The 15,744-nt window shown below is 38.5% G+C and overlaps 2 protein-coding genes and 1 long non-coding RNA gene across 8 annotated transcripts in view; 1 reads left to right on the top strand and 2 right to left on the bottom strand.

The window, feature by feature from the left end:
- The window catches only part of btaf1 (BTAF1 RNA polymerase II, B-TFIID transcription factor-associated), an 87,519-nt gene extending 80,171 nt beyond the window's left edge, over positions 1-7,348 (bottom strand). The window contains exon 1 of one of the 2 annotated variants that reach the window (XM_069900449.1): positions 6,953-7,348. In XM_069900449.1, coding sequence (XP_069756550.1) covers positions 6,953-6,966 — 14 coding nt within the window. In that variant the 5' untranslated portion in view covers positions 6,967-7,348. The remainder of the gene's footprint in view (positions 1-6,952) is intronic. The other variant, XM_069900448.1, reaches the window with a different exon arrangement.
- Positions 7,018-8,371, top strand: LOC138744398 (uncharacterized). The gene is made up of 2 exons (XR_011345506.1): positions 7,018-7,762; positions 7,949-8,371. It is a non-coding gene; the product is annotated as an uncharacterized lncRNA (long non-coding RNA).
- The window catches only part of LOC138744390 (RNA/RNP complex-1-interacting phosphatase-like), a 50,717-nt gene continuing 43,256 nt past the window's right edge, over positions 8,284-15,744 (bottom strand). For all 5 annotated transcript variants that reach the window (XM_069900505.1, XM_069900502.1, XM_069900503.1 and 2 more), the window contains 2 exons: positions 12,411-12,524; positions 8,284-10,582 (listed from right to left, as the gene is read on the bottom strand). In XM_069900505.1, coding sequence (XP_069756606.1) covers positions 10,279-10,582; positions 12,411-12,524 — 418 coding nt within the window. In that variant the 3' untranslated portion in view covers positions 8,284-10,278. The remainder of the gene's footprint in view (positions 10,583-12,410; positions 12,525-15,744) is intronic.

Below are 15,744 nucleotides of genomic sequence, written 5' to 3'. Positions count from 1 at the left end.
GGTTCGAATCCGGCACTGTCTGTAAGGGGCTTGTATGTTCTCCACATGTCTGTGTGGGTTTCCTCCCAACATTCAAAAATAAAATGTACAGGTGTTGTAGGTTAATTGGGGAATTTGGGTGCACGGGATTGTTTGCTGGAAGGGCCTGTTACCACGCTGTATGTCTAAATTTAAATTTTAAACAATTCATAAACTGTAGCTAATGCCCACTAACCACTCATTCACCTCGAAGCAAGCATATGTTAACTTAAATTCTAAAGAACAACTAAATACTTATGATGAGTTGCAGCTGTTTATGAAGATGTTGGTTACACCTTCCAACCTAAACTTATGATTAAATGTTGCTGAAGTAATTTCTGAGTGGTGTGCCTGGCAACAGTGGGGACTTCAAGCTCATAGCTAGATGAAAATTTTGAGGTTCTAATGTCATTGCTTTCCATTAAAAAAAATTCATTCCAACAGCTACTTTTTTCCATAGTAGCCAATCTATATAATAAAGTATTTTTATTTGTTGAATAAGCTTATTCTATTCTATTATTCTATTTCCAACAGATGTTCTGGTCAATGGCAATAAGGCAATTAAAAAAATTATTCACTTTACAGTATGGTTCTCCAAATATATGTACATGAAAATATTTTGTAAGAACAGAGCTTTGCAGTCCATTCATCCAGTGAGATGCAGTGATTTGCTGGGAGAATCAGAGGAGCAGGTGTGGCAGCAGAGGTTGGCATGACCAGGGAGAGCATGATGCCCCTTTAGAGGGGATGGGTTGTATCAGGAGATAGAGAACAATTTCTGCAGGACCAAATATCACTCTTTATCAAGAACATGATTTTATTTTGCCTATTTGCACATTGCCATGATGAATCTTTTTAATCTGTTACCATGTGGCTTTTTTTCTGTGAAATTTTAGATTCAAAATGAAAAATAGCAAATTTTTTTGCAGCCTGCCTGGATGGATGCAAAACTAAGTTTATACTATTTTTCTGTACACATAACAATAAACTAAAATCTACATCAATACTGTTCTTGAATCTAAATATTTAAAAGAGGAGCAGGGTCAGTAATGGCCACAAAGAATTTTACTGTTCTCTTTATCATATTTTGATCAAGCCACCAAGTAAAACACTCATTTATTTCCTCTGGCCAGCTTGAGAATCACTTCAACAATGCCATGCTTTCCAATCTTGGGTCAATTTCACAAGCTGAAGCCAAAATAATCATACTGAGTACTCCCTTATTCAACATCATCCAAAAGATTTGTTGAATCCTCATTAGAATTCTAGTATTTTTTTCCTTGTATGAACCTGTTTTCTTCTCAGATCAGATACTATTTATTGCCATGTAATAAAACAGAAATGCAATACATGAAATTGCTTGTCGTCTGCCATAAGGAATTTCTGAAGATTCCTCTCCAGCATTCCCACAGCATCCGTTTCAATTTAAACAATCGGCAACCTGAGCCCAGATCAAAGCCCCCGACAAGCTGAGGAAGCCTTCAGCGCCCAGGGACTTTTGGGAGCACCTCTTGGCCTCAGAACACTCTCAAATTCTGGTTCCAATACCTCGTTCTCATTCATTTATTACTTTAAAATTGTACAAGTGCAACTGGGCAAAATAGCATTCTTTGGTCCTCAGTATAAAAACATGCACATACTTGGTGCTCTCTAACCTCTCCACTACAGAGTTATTGATGTGCAGAGGTGGTCATCACTAGACCTGAAGTCTATAATCATCTCCTTTATCTTGTTCACATTGAAACTTAGGTCGATTTTCCACCTTTTCCCTGCAGTCCAACTCATCATTACTGCTGAAGATATCAACTAGATTTAGATTAAGATTTCAGATTCAGAGATCATATAGATCCCTGAGATTCTTTTTTCCTGTGGGCAAGGCAGTGCAAAAAAAAATCTGATTCAATGTTCACATGAAAGCTAATAAAATGTAAACAAATTGTGCAACGCAGAAAGAAAAAAATCAATAAAGTCCAAAAAATAAGAGTCCTAAAATGAGTTCCTGATTGAGTTTGTTGTTTCAGAGTCCAATGGTGGAAGGTAGAAGCTGTTCCTGAACCTGGTGTGGAGTGTCTTGTGGCACTTGTACCTCTTTCCTGATGGTAGCAGTGAGAACAGAGTGTGTGCTGGGTACTGTGGATCCTTGATGATTACTGTGTTACCTGAAGATATTGATGATGGTAGAGAGAGTTTTACCTGTGATGTCCTAGGCTGTGAACACCATATTTTGCAGGGCTTTATGCTTAGGGGCATTGGTGTCCCCATACCAGACCATTATGAAGCTGGTCAGCACACTTTCCATCACACAACTATAGAAATTTGCTAGGGTTTCCGATGGCATGACTAACCTCTGCAAACTCCAGAGGAAGTAGAGGTGCTGGCGTACTTCACAATGCCATTCATGTTGGTCCAGGAAAGATCCTCTGAGATAGTGACTCCCAAGAACTTAACCCTCTCCACCTCCGATTCCCCCAGTAAATATTAGATCATACACCTCTGGTTTTCCCTTCCTGAAGTCAATGATCATCTCCTTCGTTTTGGTGACATTGAGTGCAAGGTTGTTGTTGGTTTTGTCTTGGGTAAACTTATTTTGTTCGTTTTAGATTGGTCACAGTGTTTGAGCTACCGAAAGAAAATAGACACACACACACACACCGAGAGCAGTTCAGTTTATACAAGGCTTTATTACTAAATCTAAAGCTGAATTCACACTACAATATGCAAGACTTCCCAATTATACTTATCAACGCCTGGACTGGTCCCAACTGCCGAAGTGAGGCAACGACTGTACACTTGTATAGATTGTCTTCAAGGTCTCCTGACAGTCTGTGACCAACAAAAGACAACTGCATCTCTGAGCCTCATATAGTGTAAATTTAGATAATGTCTTCTGATTTTCAACTGCATCCTGGGCCCCATGGCGGAATTTAGGTGTGTCTACTAATTCATATGCAACAAGCAGGTTCTCAGCCTTGCAGAAGCAAAGGCTGGAAAAGTAATAAACACGGTTTAAATCTTCCATTACAGTGTACCAAACAGCCAAGTTATTAATCTCCCTCCTATATGCTGCTGTCCCATCTGCAAATGTGATGACTCTGTTGAAGCTGGATATGGCATTGCAGTCGTGGATCAGTACATCAACAGAAGTGGGCTGAGCACAGAACACTGAGGTCCATTTTTTTTCACTCCATTTCAGCCAACCAATTTATTAATTTTTGGTACAAGATTAGCTGAAGATTTCCTCAGTTATGGCAACAATCCCTCACCACAAATAAAATTATTGTGCAGGAACCAAACGAGTGTTATTTATAGGAAAGTTTCATAAAATACAACATGAGTTCCATTTGTACGAAAGTGATTTCCTATTTCCAGACATGATTATACATATCTGGGATTTCAGTAACACTTTACACCTTTAACTCTGATTAAGTATCACCTGCAGGAAAGCAAAATTTTATTCAAAATACAAGACAGCTTTACATTCCATGGTCTTGCCCCAACTTGTCCTATACTAAGTGACAAAGGCCATTTGAACTGCAAGGTCTATGCATCTCCAGTGGAACAGACCACTTTTTATTTTTCAGTAACTTGTATCTTACCAACTCTCACATTTCCCCTTGGGAGATATTTCCACATTAATCTACACCAAGGGGGTAATTTACAGTTGTCAATAAAACTACCAGCATGTCTGTCATAGAGCATGAAAACAAGCCCTTCCACTCAACTCATCAATGTAGCTTCCTAAGCTAGTCCCATGTCCCTGCATTTGGCCCATTTTCCTCTAAACCTTTCCTATGCATGTACCTACTCAAATGTCTTTTAAATGTGATAATTGTACTCACCTGTACACTTGGTCTGGGAGTTTGTTCTATTTATTCAGTTCCCTCTGTGGTACTGAATTTTGAAACACTCCTTAGGTCCTTTCAAATTTTACCCCTCTCACCTTAAACCTATACCCTCTCAACAACAGGAAAAAGATTGCAGCTAACCACCTTATCTATATACCTGATGATTTTATGAACTTCTCCAAGGTCACACCTTAGTATCCTTTGCTCCAGGCAAAATAGCCCTAGCCTCTCATGTCCTTCTGCACCCTCTCCAGCTTAATCACATCATTTCTATCGCAAGGTGACCAGAAATGCATACAATATTCCAAGTACAATCTCACCAAAGTCTTGTAGAGCTGAAATACAACATTCCAACTCATATACTAGCGTGACTGTCTTATACAAGAGTGCACAGCCTCAGAATAAGGGAATGTCCCTTTAGAATAGAAGTGAGAAATTTCTTTAGACAGAGGGTGGTAAATCTGTGGAATTCATTGCCACAGACCCCTATGGATGCTGAATCATTGGGCAAATTTAAAGAGAATGATAGGTTCTTGATTATTGGGGGGGGGGGGGGGGGGGATATGAAAATGGGGTTAAAAACATCATGATTTGAATGGCAGAGCAGGCTTGATGCGCTGAACTGTCTTATTCTGCTCCCATCTCTTATAGTCTTAAGGTACTCAATACCCCATCAAATGAGGTCTTAGCCACTGTCTGTGTGTCACAGAAATATCAGTTAGGATCCCAGCAATTTTTTCTGCAATGTGGTAGAATTGACTTTCCATGTTCCTCAAGACCAACACCTCCTCTTTCATCATGTTGACATATTTCAGCATCTCACGACTCTCTTGCATAAAGTTCCAAGCTTCCATGGACTTCTCCAAGGTAAATACGGACGAGAAGAGTTCATTTAAGGCATCACCCATCTCCTATGGTTTCACACGTATCCATACTTATCCTTAAGAGGACCTATCCCAAGTTACTCCTTTACTCTTTATGTAGAATCTTTTAGGATTCTTGTTGACCTTATATGCCAAGGATATCTCACATCCCCCCCCCTGTTCTCCTCCTGGTAGCCTTAAGTGTACCCTATATTCCTTATACTCATCCCAGCTGGATAGCTGATATTTCACCAAAGCCTGAACTTCACTGGGATTTTAGGCAACAAGAAACCCCAGAAGAAAACCACACAATCACAGAATATATAGTTCTGTAAAGACAGCATCTGAGATCAGGAGTAAACTGAGAGCCCTGGAGCTGTGAGCAAGCAACAGAAATATGGGTCAGAAAAACAAAATTATCATTCAAGGTTGATGAATAGTTGGACCACATTTTCTGCTCAAATCTGGAGTGGAACTTAAACTTAATACATCAGATGGGCAAATAACATCGATCACATTTCAGAGAAGTTCTAAGCTATATTCCTAAATCTCGTTGAGATCCCACAGATCCCTATTCTAATCAGCAACATCACAAGACCAAATTGAGCTAATTTACCAAATTGTAGTTTATGGGATTTTCAAGTGGTCTATCACATTCAACTTCAATATGGTGATAACTGTTTAAAATTCATTCTCTTGTAGGCTACATTACAGAATTAATGCCAAGAATAAGGATTTACAATTAATATTTGAACAATTTAAAATAACTACACCAGTTAAAACCTATAGGTACAGATTTGTTGGTTCATGTGTACTTCTCAACATTAAAATATTGAAACAATCCAAAAACTCCCAGACTAAACAACTAACATACAAAATGTCTCCATCTTCCCTTCCACCCCATCACTGTTTATAATCTACTCATCGATTCTTAGAATGTCACTTTGGCAAAGTTTAAATAAACCATGAAAAACTATTCTGAGAAATATCAAGATTCAGAGCCATTCACAAAAGTTAATAAAATATTCGACTGAAGGTGGGTTGGGAAGGAAGAAATGAAACTCATGTCATGCATCTAATGGTCCCCAAAGTGCTAGAAATATGAAATAATGTAGTAGCAGAAATACTCTACAGATGTGGCAGCACCATCTAAAAAAAAAGTTAATATTTCAAATCTATGACAATTCATCAGAAGTTCAAGTATTTTTTAGTATTATGGTGTGTGGGGTCCAGGGATGGAAGGAAAGGATGCAACTTGGAATGACTACTGGTTTTAAATTTTCATGCACAATTTGCACTTGAACACTGACATGCATTTTAATGGACAGAAGGGAGGAAATGCAAGTGTTATATCCCAAAAAGTTCAATAACATTGATGTCAATAGATTCATGACATTTACTGACACCAAGCATAAGGAAAATTTGGTGACATACATATGCAGTTGAGTAAAGATATCGTTGGTAAAAACTAAATATGTCCAAAGCAATAGTGAGTTGCAGTCAAATGGAGTCAAAGTAATTTTGAGGATGTCACGATCAAACTCGTCATGACACCTCGAGTACTGATGAGGAAAGATCAGTTTCCTCAGACATCACCTTTATTGCTTTTTGAAACTTGATGTCCCATTCCACTCACGGTAACACAAGAAAATAATAAGGTCACTCGCTCTGTCCCAGTTACGTCGAAATTAAAGGGGGAAATGTGCTTTAAATAATTGAAAGACGACGTTTTAGAGGGTTTCGCACGTTTGTTTGACCGGAGGGACCAAAAAATGTTCCAGGAACATTTTAGAAAAGAACGAGCTCTACAAAATCCTTCAATAAGGACCCATGACAATAGATTTTGAATAGTAGAAACTTTGATTTGTAAACTATGTGGTCAGTACGAACGAAAGCCTGCAACTCAATTCATCGGTGGTGACACTCTCATACGCAAAAACTTCCGCATATAATCAGCATTTTACAACCTATTCAACCATCCAAGAAAATAAATGAAGATTTCGCTCGTCATTATTTCTGGGATAGGCCTCAATGCTCAACGTTAGTATTTACAAAAATGAGCCACCACATCCTGAGCCGTTAATCAGGTTACTGGAAGGGCTCTCATTTACTCTCGAAAAGCGGACCCCATGGCGCCCACGGCCCTTTTTTTTAACTTGGATCGGATCAAATAGGCCCATCCTCTTCTCGCTTTCAGTTAATGAGAGAGTACTGAAAAACACCAACCTTGAAACCGCCATTAAGGCTCTGTGGCACGAAATAGGTCGCCTCCCCTTTGTCTAATATCCGCAGCTTTATGCCAGCATTTGCCGGCCCAGGCAGGGCTCGTCCCAGCAGTAAAGCCTGGAGGCCGCACCGCCGTGTCCCCTCACAGCCGGCAGAAGGGGTTTAATTCATCACCTCGGTGGAGGAGATCAAAACACTTAAATCCCACACCGCATCAGTCGCTCAATGGTCTCTCGTTGATGCTTGATGACATGCAACAGTTGCTTATCCCTCAGGACACGATCGAGAAACTGATGGTGTGAAAATGAGAAGAAAAACAAGTTTTTTGCGAACAGGGAAGCCGTTCTCAGCGCGTGGATTTATATGAGGAGCCATCTTGCCTTTATTGTCATCCCCATGTATCCCCCCATCTGATTGGCTGTGGTGGCTTCCGACGACCAATCCCAATCGGAGTCTTTGTGCCAGCAGTCTGGCGTTGCGGGTGGAGGCGCTTCGTGCAGCCGAGACCCTGGCAGAGGAGGAATAAAATAGCTGCCCGCTGCTGTTCTTTAGGCGCTCAACAAAATTAAACCCAATAAATGTTTTAACTTTATTGGCCACTGTAGCAATGGGGTAGGCCGCAAAAATGGACATAACATTTTAATAGAAGTTATGTTCTGATCGCTTTTACTTTGATCGCCCTGGAGATAGAACTTGTCTTTCCAGTCCATCGGTTTAAACTTTAACATCTGCATAGCCTGTAACAATCACAAATATAATTTGGTTGCATATTCACGATAATTTCCATAACAATCGTGTCAAACTGACAAGGTAACATTTAAGGCAGAGTTTGAATTAAAAAAAAATGTTTTTGTACCTACGCTCAAATTCACTGGTGCCTCAAAACAAAATGCTGGGAATACACACGTTAGGTGTCAAACCCATTTATCTGCTCTAATAAAAAAATTAAATACTTTAAGGGTTTTTTTTAACTACTTTTGTTATTGTCCTTTTCAGGAGTACGATGTATCCCACAATATCGCATCCTTACTAGCTCTGAAGAGAACACTTGATTCTTTGAAGTAGATGTACATCTGCATAAATTATTTTATGCCTGTCCCGCATCGGACTTGTCAGCCACAAACGAGCCTGCAGCTGACGTGGACTTTTACCCCCTCCATAAATCTTCGTCCGCGAAGCCAAGCCAAAGAAGAAGATACATCTGCATAAATTATTTTATACACAAGTGTAAGTGTGAGTCAAAGACAAACACCAATCATAGAATAATTAATTTACTTAAATTGCAAAATGAAAAACATCAGCATTCAATAGAAAATTTCAATGAGCAGTCATGAAAAACAAAAAAGGTTTATTAATTTTTTTTAATAAAGTTCATTTATCAACCACCCAAAGTAAGGGTTAAAAGACATTTCACAAGAATTAACTATGCCTCATTTTGCATTCTTAATTTTTATGCATGAAACAAAAACCTGAAATGATAATTTGCCTGGGACAGGCAAAATACACACTGTACTACACTTGAAATATTTAATTAGAATAACTTTTGTGTATAAAATAGTTCTGAGAATGAATATTTGTAATTAATATTTTTCCATAAAACTTTGTAACAAATTGACAGAAGAAGAGTGTAGTTTTAGAACTAGTGTACAATATCCACAAACCCAAGGGTAAATTTGGGAATCCCAACTGGGGAATTGATAGAGAAGGAGGGAGGATGAAAGAGGGAAACTAAGCTTTCAGGAGAGAGCAAATGAAAAATAGACTGTTACACTTTTTATGTACATCTCACAATGTGGCTTAAAGCTCAATATTGATGATCATATCAAAATCCACAAAATCAGTTTATAGTGTTGATTATTGATACCAACTTCTTGTATATTGTTTTTCCTTTGTACACAGAGATGGTATTCAGTTTCCATTTTAAAAACTTGTCCAAACCATTGTATGTATTCTAATTTCAATATTACATTTTAAGTAAACTTTGTATTTGCATTTCTTAAAATTCAGTTGGTTTCTGTATCTCTGCCATTTTTGTCTATCCAAAGCAAAGCAGTGTAAATCTTGAATAAAAAGAAAATGCTGTTAATACTCAGGAGAGTGAAATAAATTATGTAACAGATCAATATCATTTCACTATCCTGAAACATTGACTGCTTCTCCATATAGGAACTTTATGTTCTTCCACCTAGTAGATCTTCCCAGTAAGATACTACTCCAATTGATACTTGTTGCTTCTTCCTCATCAGTGAAACATTAAATTTCCAATATTTAAAAACAATCCTGTAACTTTATTCAATATTATCACATTTTATTTTTATGCAAAGCTATATTATAACTTAATTCCATTAAAATCATATGAATATAACTTTTCAAAATAAAAATATAACATAGACATCCATTGTTCCAATGGGTTTTCCTGCCCAGACTCAACAAATTTCTGATCCACTTCATTTTCTACAAATATCTCATCTTTAATATATCTTTTGTCTATCTTCCTCCAATAACTTAGACTTTTAAACATCATGGTTGTGTTACTGTTTCCAGTTTTCATTTTTGTCCAATCCACACTGTAGGCTTCAGCACTTATATTGAATTTTAAAAAGTCAATTCCACATACATACAAACATTATGATGTGTATACTGCTAAACAATAGCAAAAAGCATCTATAAAATTGACAGAGATAGAAAATAGAAAGAACCATCTCAACACATTTATTTTAAAACACAAAAACATTTATTTCAGTACTTTACTGAATATGGATCTGAACTCAGCAGGTATAACATTTGTCACCTCACTGAATTGCATGACTTAGCTTATTTAGAGCAAGAATGACCAAGATTTTTTTTAAAAAAAAGGGTCTTGTAATGTATTTTGTATTTCTAAACGTGCAGAACATCATAAAACATTTATGGCTGTCAATTAAATGTCCAGCAACCTGTGCAATTCACAATTTTTGGGTACATTTCAGGTCTCTAAGTTTACTTTAAAAAGTTATCTACAGTCTGTTGTGCTCAGAAATCCATTAAAAAAAAACTATGAACCAAGGCAACAAGCATATTTTCATACAGATTTATAGTGAAAGAAACTGAACAAATATTTCTGTTTGCATCAGATTACATACCACTAAAGCTAGCAGCTTTCCTTTAAGTATATAGTGCCAAGTCAACAGAAATATTAGAAGACCTGGAGTGAGCAAGGGAAGAGGTTTATGGTCCCTCATTATTAAAAATTTTGGAAAAACTAAACTTCTAATGAAAAATACAAGCGCTTACTTACCACCCCAAAAGTAAAAACAACTGAAATATACATTAAAGATAGTGGTTATTTAGTTCCACTCATTGTCACGAAAGTTATCAAAATCGTAGAACCCACCACCTAATTTACTCAAACTAGGAGCACGTTCTGGTGGCTGGCCATGATTATAATCACGTGTAAAAATAGTGTTTGGGGCAGAGCCCTGTGGTTCTAATTCTCTTATGCCAGAAACTGAATATGGTTTTCTTTCAAAATCCTCCCTGAAGCGATCCTGAAGCACTGGCAGTCTTGTAGAATATGGAGCATATCTACTATGTAGACGTGAATTTTCTTCGAGACCACGTATTGCTCTTTGCTCGTTGAAATGGTTAAATCTGTATTTAAAAGAACACATCACATTAAATGAATCAATGATACATCTTAACTGTATAGTAAGTTTTCAATTATCCGAAAATCAGTTAACCCAAAATCTCAGTAACCCGAACTTTTTGGCAACAACATGACATCACAAGTTGAAAAAAAAAATCACCCAATTTGCTCATGTGGGGCTCTGATGCACTGTTAGTGCCAGTTTGTTAACAACAGAGCTCAGAACCAGCCAGAAACAGCTGGATGCTGGCTCAGAGAAGCAGGCTGGAATCTCGAGCCATCAGTGAGTGACTGGAGGAAGTCAGCAGATCAGGCAGAGCACGGGGAGATTGTTCTCATTTCAAGTAACTCCCTCCCCTCTCTATTTCCATTTCTTCTTTACTTGGTTACTTTCTTCTTTACTTGGCGTCATCCAGGAGAGCAGCTTCCCATGCAGGGTCAGGGACAATGGGGCGATGGCGGCTGGAACAGGGACCTTGGGCTCCCAGGCAGGATTGGCAATGACGGTGGGGAGCTGTTGGGGATCGGCAGCAGGAGTGGGGACCTTGGGTTCCTGGGCAGGATCAGCGATGATGGTGGGGAAGTGCCAGGGATCAGCGACAGCCTATACAAGTATTCTGCTGATGCTACTGGGATGCTTAAAACCAATATTCAGCTATCCGAAAAATGCAGTTAACCGTAAAACATCCGGTCCCAAGTATTTTGGATAATTGGAAATATTTTATATTTTTTTAATTAACTGAATACAGATGCCTAACCTTTTATCTGGGATTCCAAACACCGGCAACCTCCAAAAACCTGAACTTTTTAGGTTATGAAATCTTTTGACCGCCTCACTCCTAGCCCCTGCTGTCTGTGTGTGTCCCACAACCCCCTAGCTATCCATTGGTTACCCTCCGCCAGTCACTCCACACCCCTCAGCTGTCCACCAGTTGCCCCCCCTGCACCCCCATCCATTTGTTGCCCACTCCCATCTAACTCCTGATGTTCCCCCCCACCTGCCAATCTAACTCCCAGTGTGGCAGAAGGGGTACAGTGCTGCCAAGTCTGGAGTTCACTCAGCAATGGCTGGAGATGGCTCAATGTGGGAGCTATGGCAGTCTTCCTTGCCCTTAATCCCCCACGCAGCTGGAACCACTCTACCAGCATTGAGTCAGCCGCAGCCTGCTTCTCTCCCTTCGGGTGCTTGGGGCCGAGAGTCACCTTTCCACCGAAAGTAGGAGATGGCGGGGACAGGGAGGGGAGGGGAAAAACGGGGTTCTGAGCAAGTTTTATTTTGAAGTTTTACTTTAAAATTAAAAAAAAATGCTTGTGATTTTATGGTCTTTATTAATCTAAATTTATTTAACACCCTGCACGATTTTGAAACATTGCATTTGCTTAAAGGGACCGCCATTTCAAAATGATTCCGAAATTCAGAAGATTCTGAACAATGGCAGGTGTCCTGTCCCGATGATCTCTGATAAAAGGTTAGGCACCTATATGATCATTAGGCTCGAGTGCCAAATGGAATTTTTAAAATTTAATGCATGGGTTCATTTTTTTCTAATTTTCACTTGAGCCTCATCTGTCTTTAGCAAATTGATGCAACAGATTTTACATTTGTACATTTATACACTTTGTACAATGTACATAGTCCTTCATTATTGACGAATGTCAATAAATATTCAAAGGCATGTTCAGAAAATATTCTGGACATTCTCTAAATGTCAGAATGAAATACAAGAAATTGTGAATTCAGGATTGAAGCCATGATCATATGACGAACAATTCATTTTTATATAATAGTGAGTATTCATCTCTATCATATGACAAGAAATAGCTAGGAGATACCTCGAACGTCCAATGTATTCCTCTGGACCATAATCATCAAAATGCGGAAGAGGTCTGTGTTCACCATAAAGTGAACGTGGCGGTGGAGGAAGGGGAGGAGGAAGAGGTCGAGGCCTAAACAAGAAAAGTTGAATGTTAAGCTATGCATAATATAATGAAAGTTAATTTCTTCCTTTGGAATACATATTTAATAATCCATACATTTTGTTGTTTAATGAAAATTAAAACAAGGAAACTGTATTGATTAATTGATCGAATAGCCACAATATGTTGCAAATAGACCAATGTTCCCAAAATAAAATGACAGATGATTAATAAAAGAAAATCTCTATCTTAAGAGCTAACAACTTTTAGAGCAATATCTTAAAAAATGAAGATCATTCCTTACTAACCTGACAGAATCCTTTTAAGGGCAGGTGAGCTAATTAGTGGATCAAAAGGAAGTCATATTTCCATAAAAATTTAAAGAAGGCGCTGCATAGTTAGTAGGAAAGATTATGTCAAGTGGGATTCAGCAGCTTGACATAAATGCTGAAAAAGAGAGGAGTTTGTATCCTCTTTAGCTTTGGAAACAGATTAACATGGAAGACCATAAGAATGAACAATATGACTGTCCATTTTCATTAATGATTTGGACAAAGCATTCACAAATTTTCAGGTAAAATTTTAAAAGGAATTGGTAATACAGATTAACCATGCTTATTGGCATTGTAGGTGGTTGTCTGAGAGTCCATCACCATCTTCAGCTTTGCTGCTTCAACATTGTGAATATTGGCTTTGGGCTATCCATATCTGTTCTCCTATTAAGCAGAGCACTTGCTCTGCTATGCCTCGCATAGTGAATGCCAAACCATTGTTGGAGTCAACACTTCTCGGTTGCCAAAAAGCTCTTCATTCAAAGCCCATCTGACATTTAGAGAAACGTAATCGCCAAATGTGAGGTAACTTGATACAATTATTAAACAAGATTCATCTGGCATTCAAAATTTGCACAAATCCTTCATAGGAAAAGTACACTTTGCTCCATTATCTTGTGCAGCTAAAATTCTCAGGGAATAAAGGTGACAGGAAAAATATGGAAATATATAAGGAAGTGGCAATTCCATCTTGGGTAAATGTGCAAGAAAGGTAATATCTCTGTACAGTACTTTTCTGATTAACCAAAATGCTTGGGACTAGACCTATCTCGCTTGTGGATATTTTTGGATATTTGGTAATTTTCTCTAAAGCAGCCCAATAGCATCAGGAGAATAATTATATCAGCTATTGCCAATCTCTGCCACCTCCCCATCGCCAATCCTGCCCAGGAGCCTGAGGTCTCACTTCATCTCCAAGGGGTAGGAGACTTCACAGGGATTGACCTCCAGCAGAATTTCAACGACCGCACTGAAAGGGTATTTGACAGCCAGCGCGGCTCAGGTGGGGAGAGCGCAGTATTCAATTCAAATTCTGAGAATGTCACAATTCAATTTATCACAGAGTTGCAGTAACTCATGGCAAAATTGTCAATTTATAAATAAATAATCAGTGCTATCCTTTCCTTCTTTGCGTAACCTGTGGACAAATGTTTCCTTTGTAAAACTGATTCCCTGTAGCCCCACTTGAGCACCACGGGTAAAACTTTTTAAAAATTGTGACATCATGTCTCACCCAAAAAACCTTCTGGATATTCAGAATTTCGGTTGATCGGTTTTCAGTGAATCAGAAAAGTACTGTATCAATTGATATCTAATCCACTGTCAATCTGGTAAAATATTCTTTAAAAATACACAATACTGGAGAAACTCAGCTATATAAAGGGTCCTTTATATAGCAAAGGTGAAAATATATAACCGACGTTTCAGGCTTGAGCCCTTCAAGGTATCTGATATTCTTTAAAGTCTTTACAAATCTTTGGAGGGGTTTGGCCTGGGCTAATGTCTTGAATTGACTCCATATTGAACTCTAAGGGTAAAACCCTTTTCAAGAACTCTATTTGATAAAAAAAAACTATATTCATACACCACAAAGTTTGTAAAAAGTGTTCAAGGCATTTCACAGAAGTCTGCTCAACAAAACATGACAGTGGACTATAGATTTTGTGAAATAGCTAAAAGCTTCATCCGAAAGGGGGCAGTTTATGAGAGAGAATCATGAATAGGGTAGATAGGTACTAAGGTTAACGGAGAGAATTCTGAAGCTTTGAGTGATGATAGTCCTGAAAGATGGAGTGACAAAAATTGTGACAATGTAAGATTTAGAATTGGAGATCTCAGAAGTGGCATGAATGACTGGTCTTTACCAAGGGAATCAATGTGTCATGTGTGAATGTGGAAGTTAAATTATGAACAGCAACTTTTGGATTGCTATTGTGGGAAATTTATCCCATGATCTAAGTAATTTACTTTCACATTCTGAAATGTTGCAAATTAGAACAATATCAGAAGCAAAACCTTCTTTGGTTCAGCTCAATCAGCAGTGTTGGAGCAGAGAGACCAAGTTTACATGGTTCAGATTATAGTCAGATGTAGAGGTGTTTCCACACAGATAATTGTTATGGATGGGACAGTGGGTTCCAGCTTGCTTTATAATGAATTCTACAGAAAATTTGTGCAAGTTTTAATAAGGTGGTAAGACGATAAGACATTGGAGCAGAAATAGGCAACTCAGCCCATCGTTTGCAGTCAATTCAATCACGAGCTGAACCATTTTCCCACAACCCTACTGCCTGGCTTTCTCCCCATAACATTTGATGCCCTGGCTAATCAATCTCTGCCTTAAATACACCCAATGACTTGGCATCCACAACTACCAGTGGCAACAAATTCCTCTGCATCTCTGTTCTCAGTGGATGCCCTACAAACTTGAAGTTGCATCCTCTTGTCCTTGACCCTCCTACTATGGGAAACAACTTTTCTACATCTACTCTATCCATGCCTTTCAACATTCAAAATGTTTCAATGAAATCTCCCATCGTTCTCCTAAATTCCAACGAGTACAGGCAAAGAGCTGTCAATCTTTCCTTATAGAACCTTTTCATTCCCAGAATCATCATTGTTAACCTCCTCTGAGCCCTCTCTAACATCAGCACATCCTTTCTTAAATGAAAAGCACCAAAATGCTCATAATACTCCAAGGGAGAAATCACCAGTGCCTTATAAAACCTCAGTATCACAACCATGCTCTTGCATTCTATTCCTCTTGAAATGTATGCCAGCATTGCATATGCCTTCTTCACCATCGACTCAGCCTACGTTTACCTTCAGGGTATCCTGCACAAGGATTCCATCTGGGAATTTTCAATTTTCTCCTCATTTAGATAATCTGCCCATTTATTTATTCTATCGAAGTGTAT

This window comes from Narcine bancroftii, chromosome 10, assembly GCF_036971445.1.
Source record: "Narcine bancroftii isolate sNarBan1 chromosome 10, sNarBan1.hap1, whole genome shotgun sequence".
Classification (NCBI taxonomy): Eukaryota; Metazoa; Chordata; class Chondrichthyes; order Torpediniformes; family Narcinidae; genus Narcine; species Narcine bancroftii.
The sequence above is the reverse complement of the archived record's forward strand: the minus strand, read 5'-3'. Positions and strand labels throughout refer to the sequence as shown.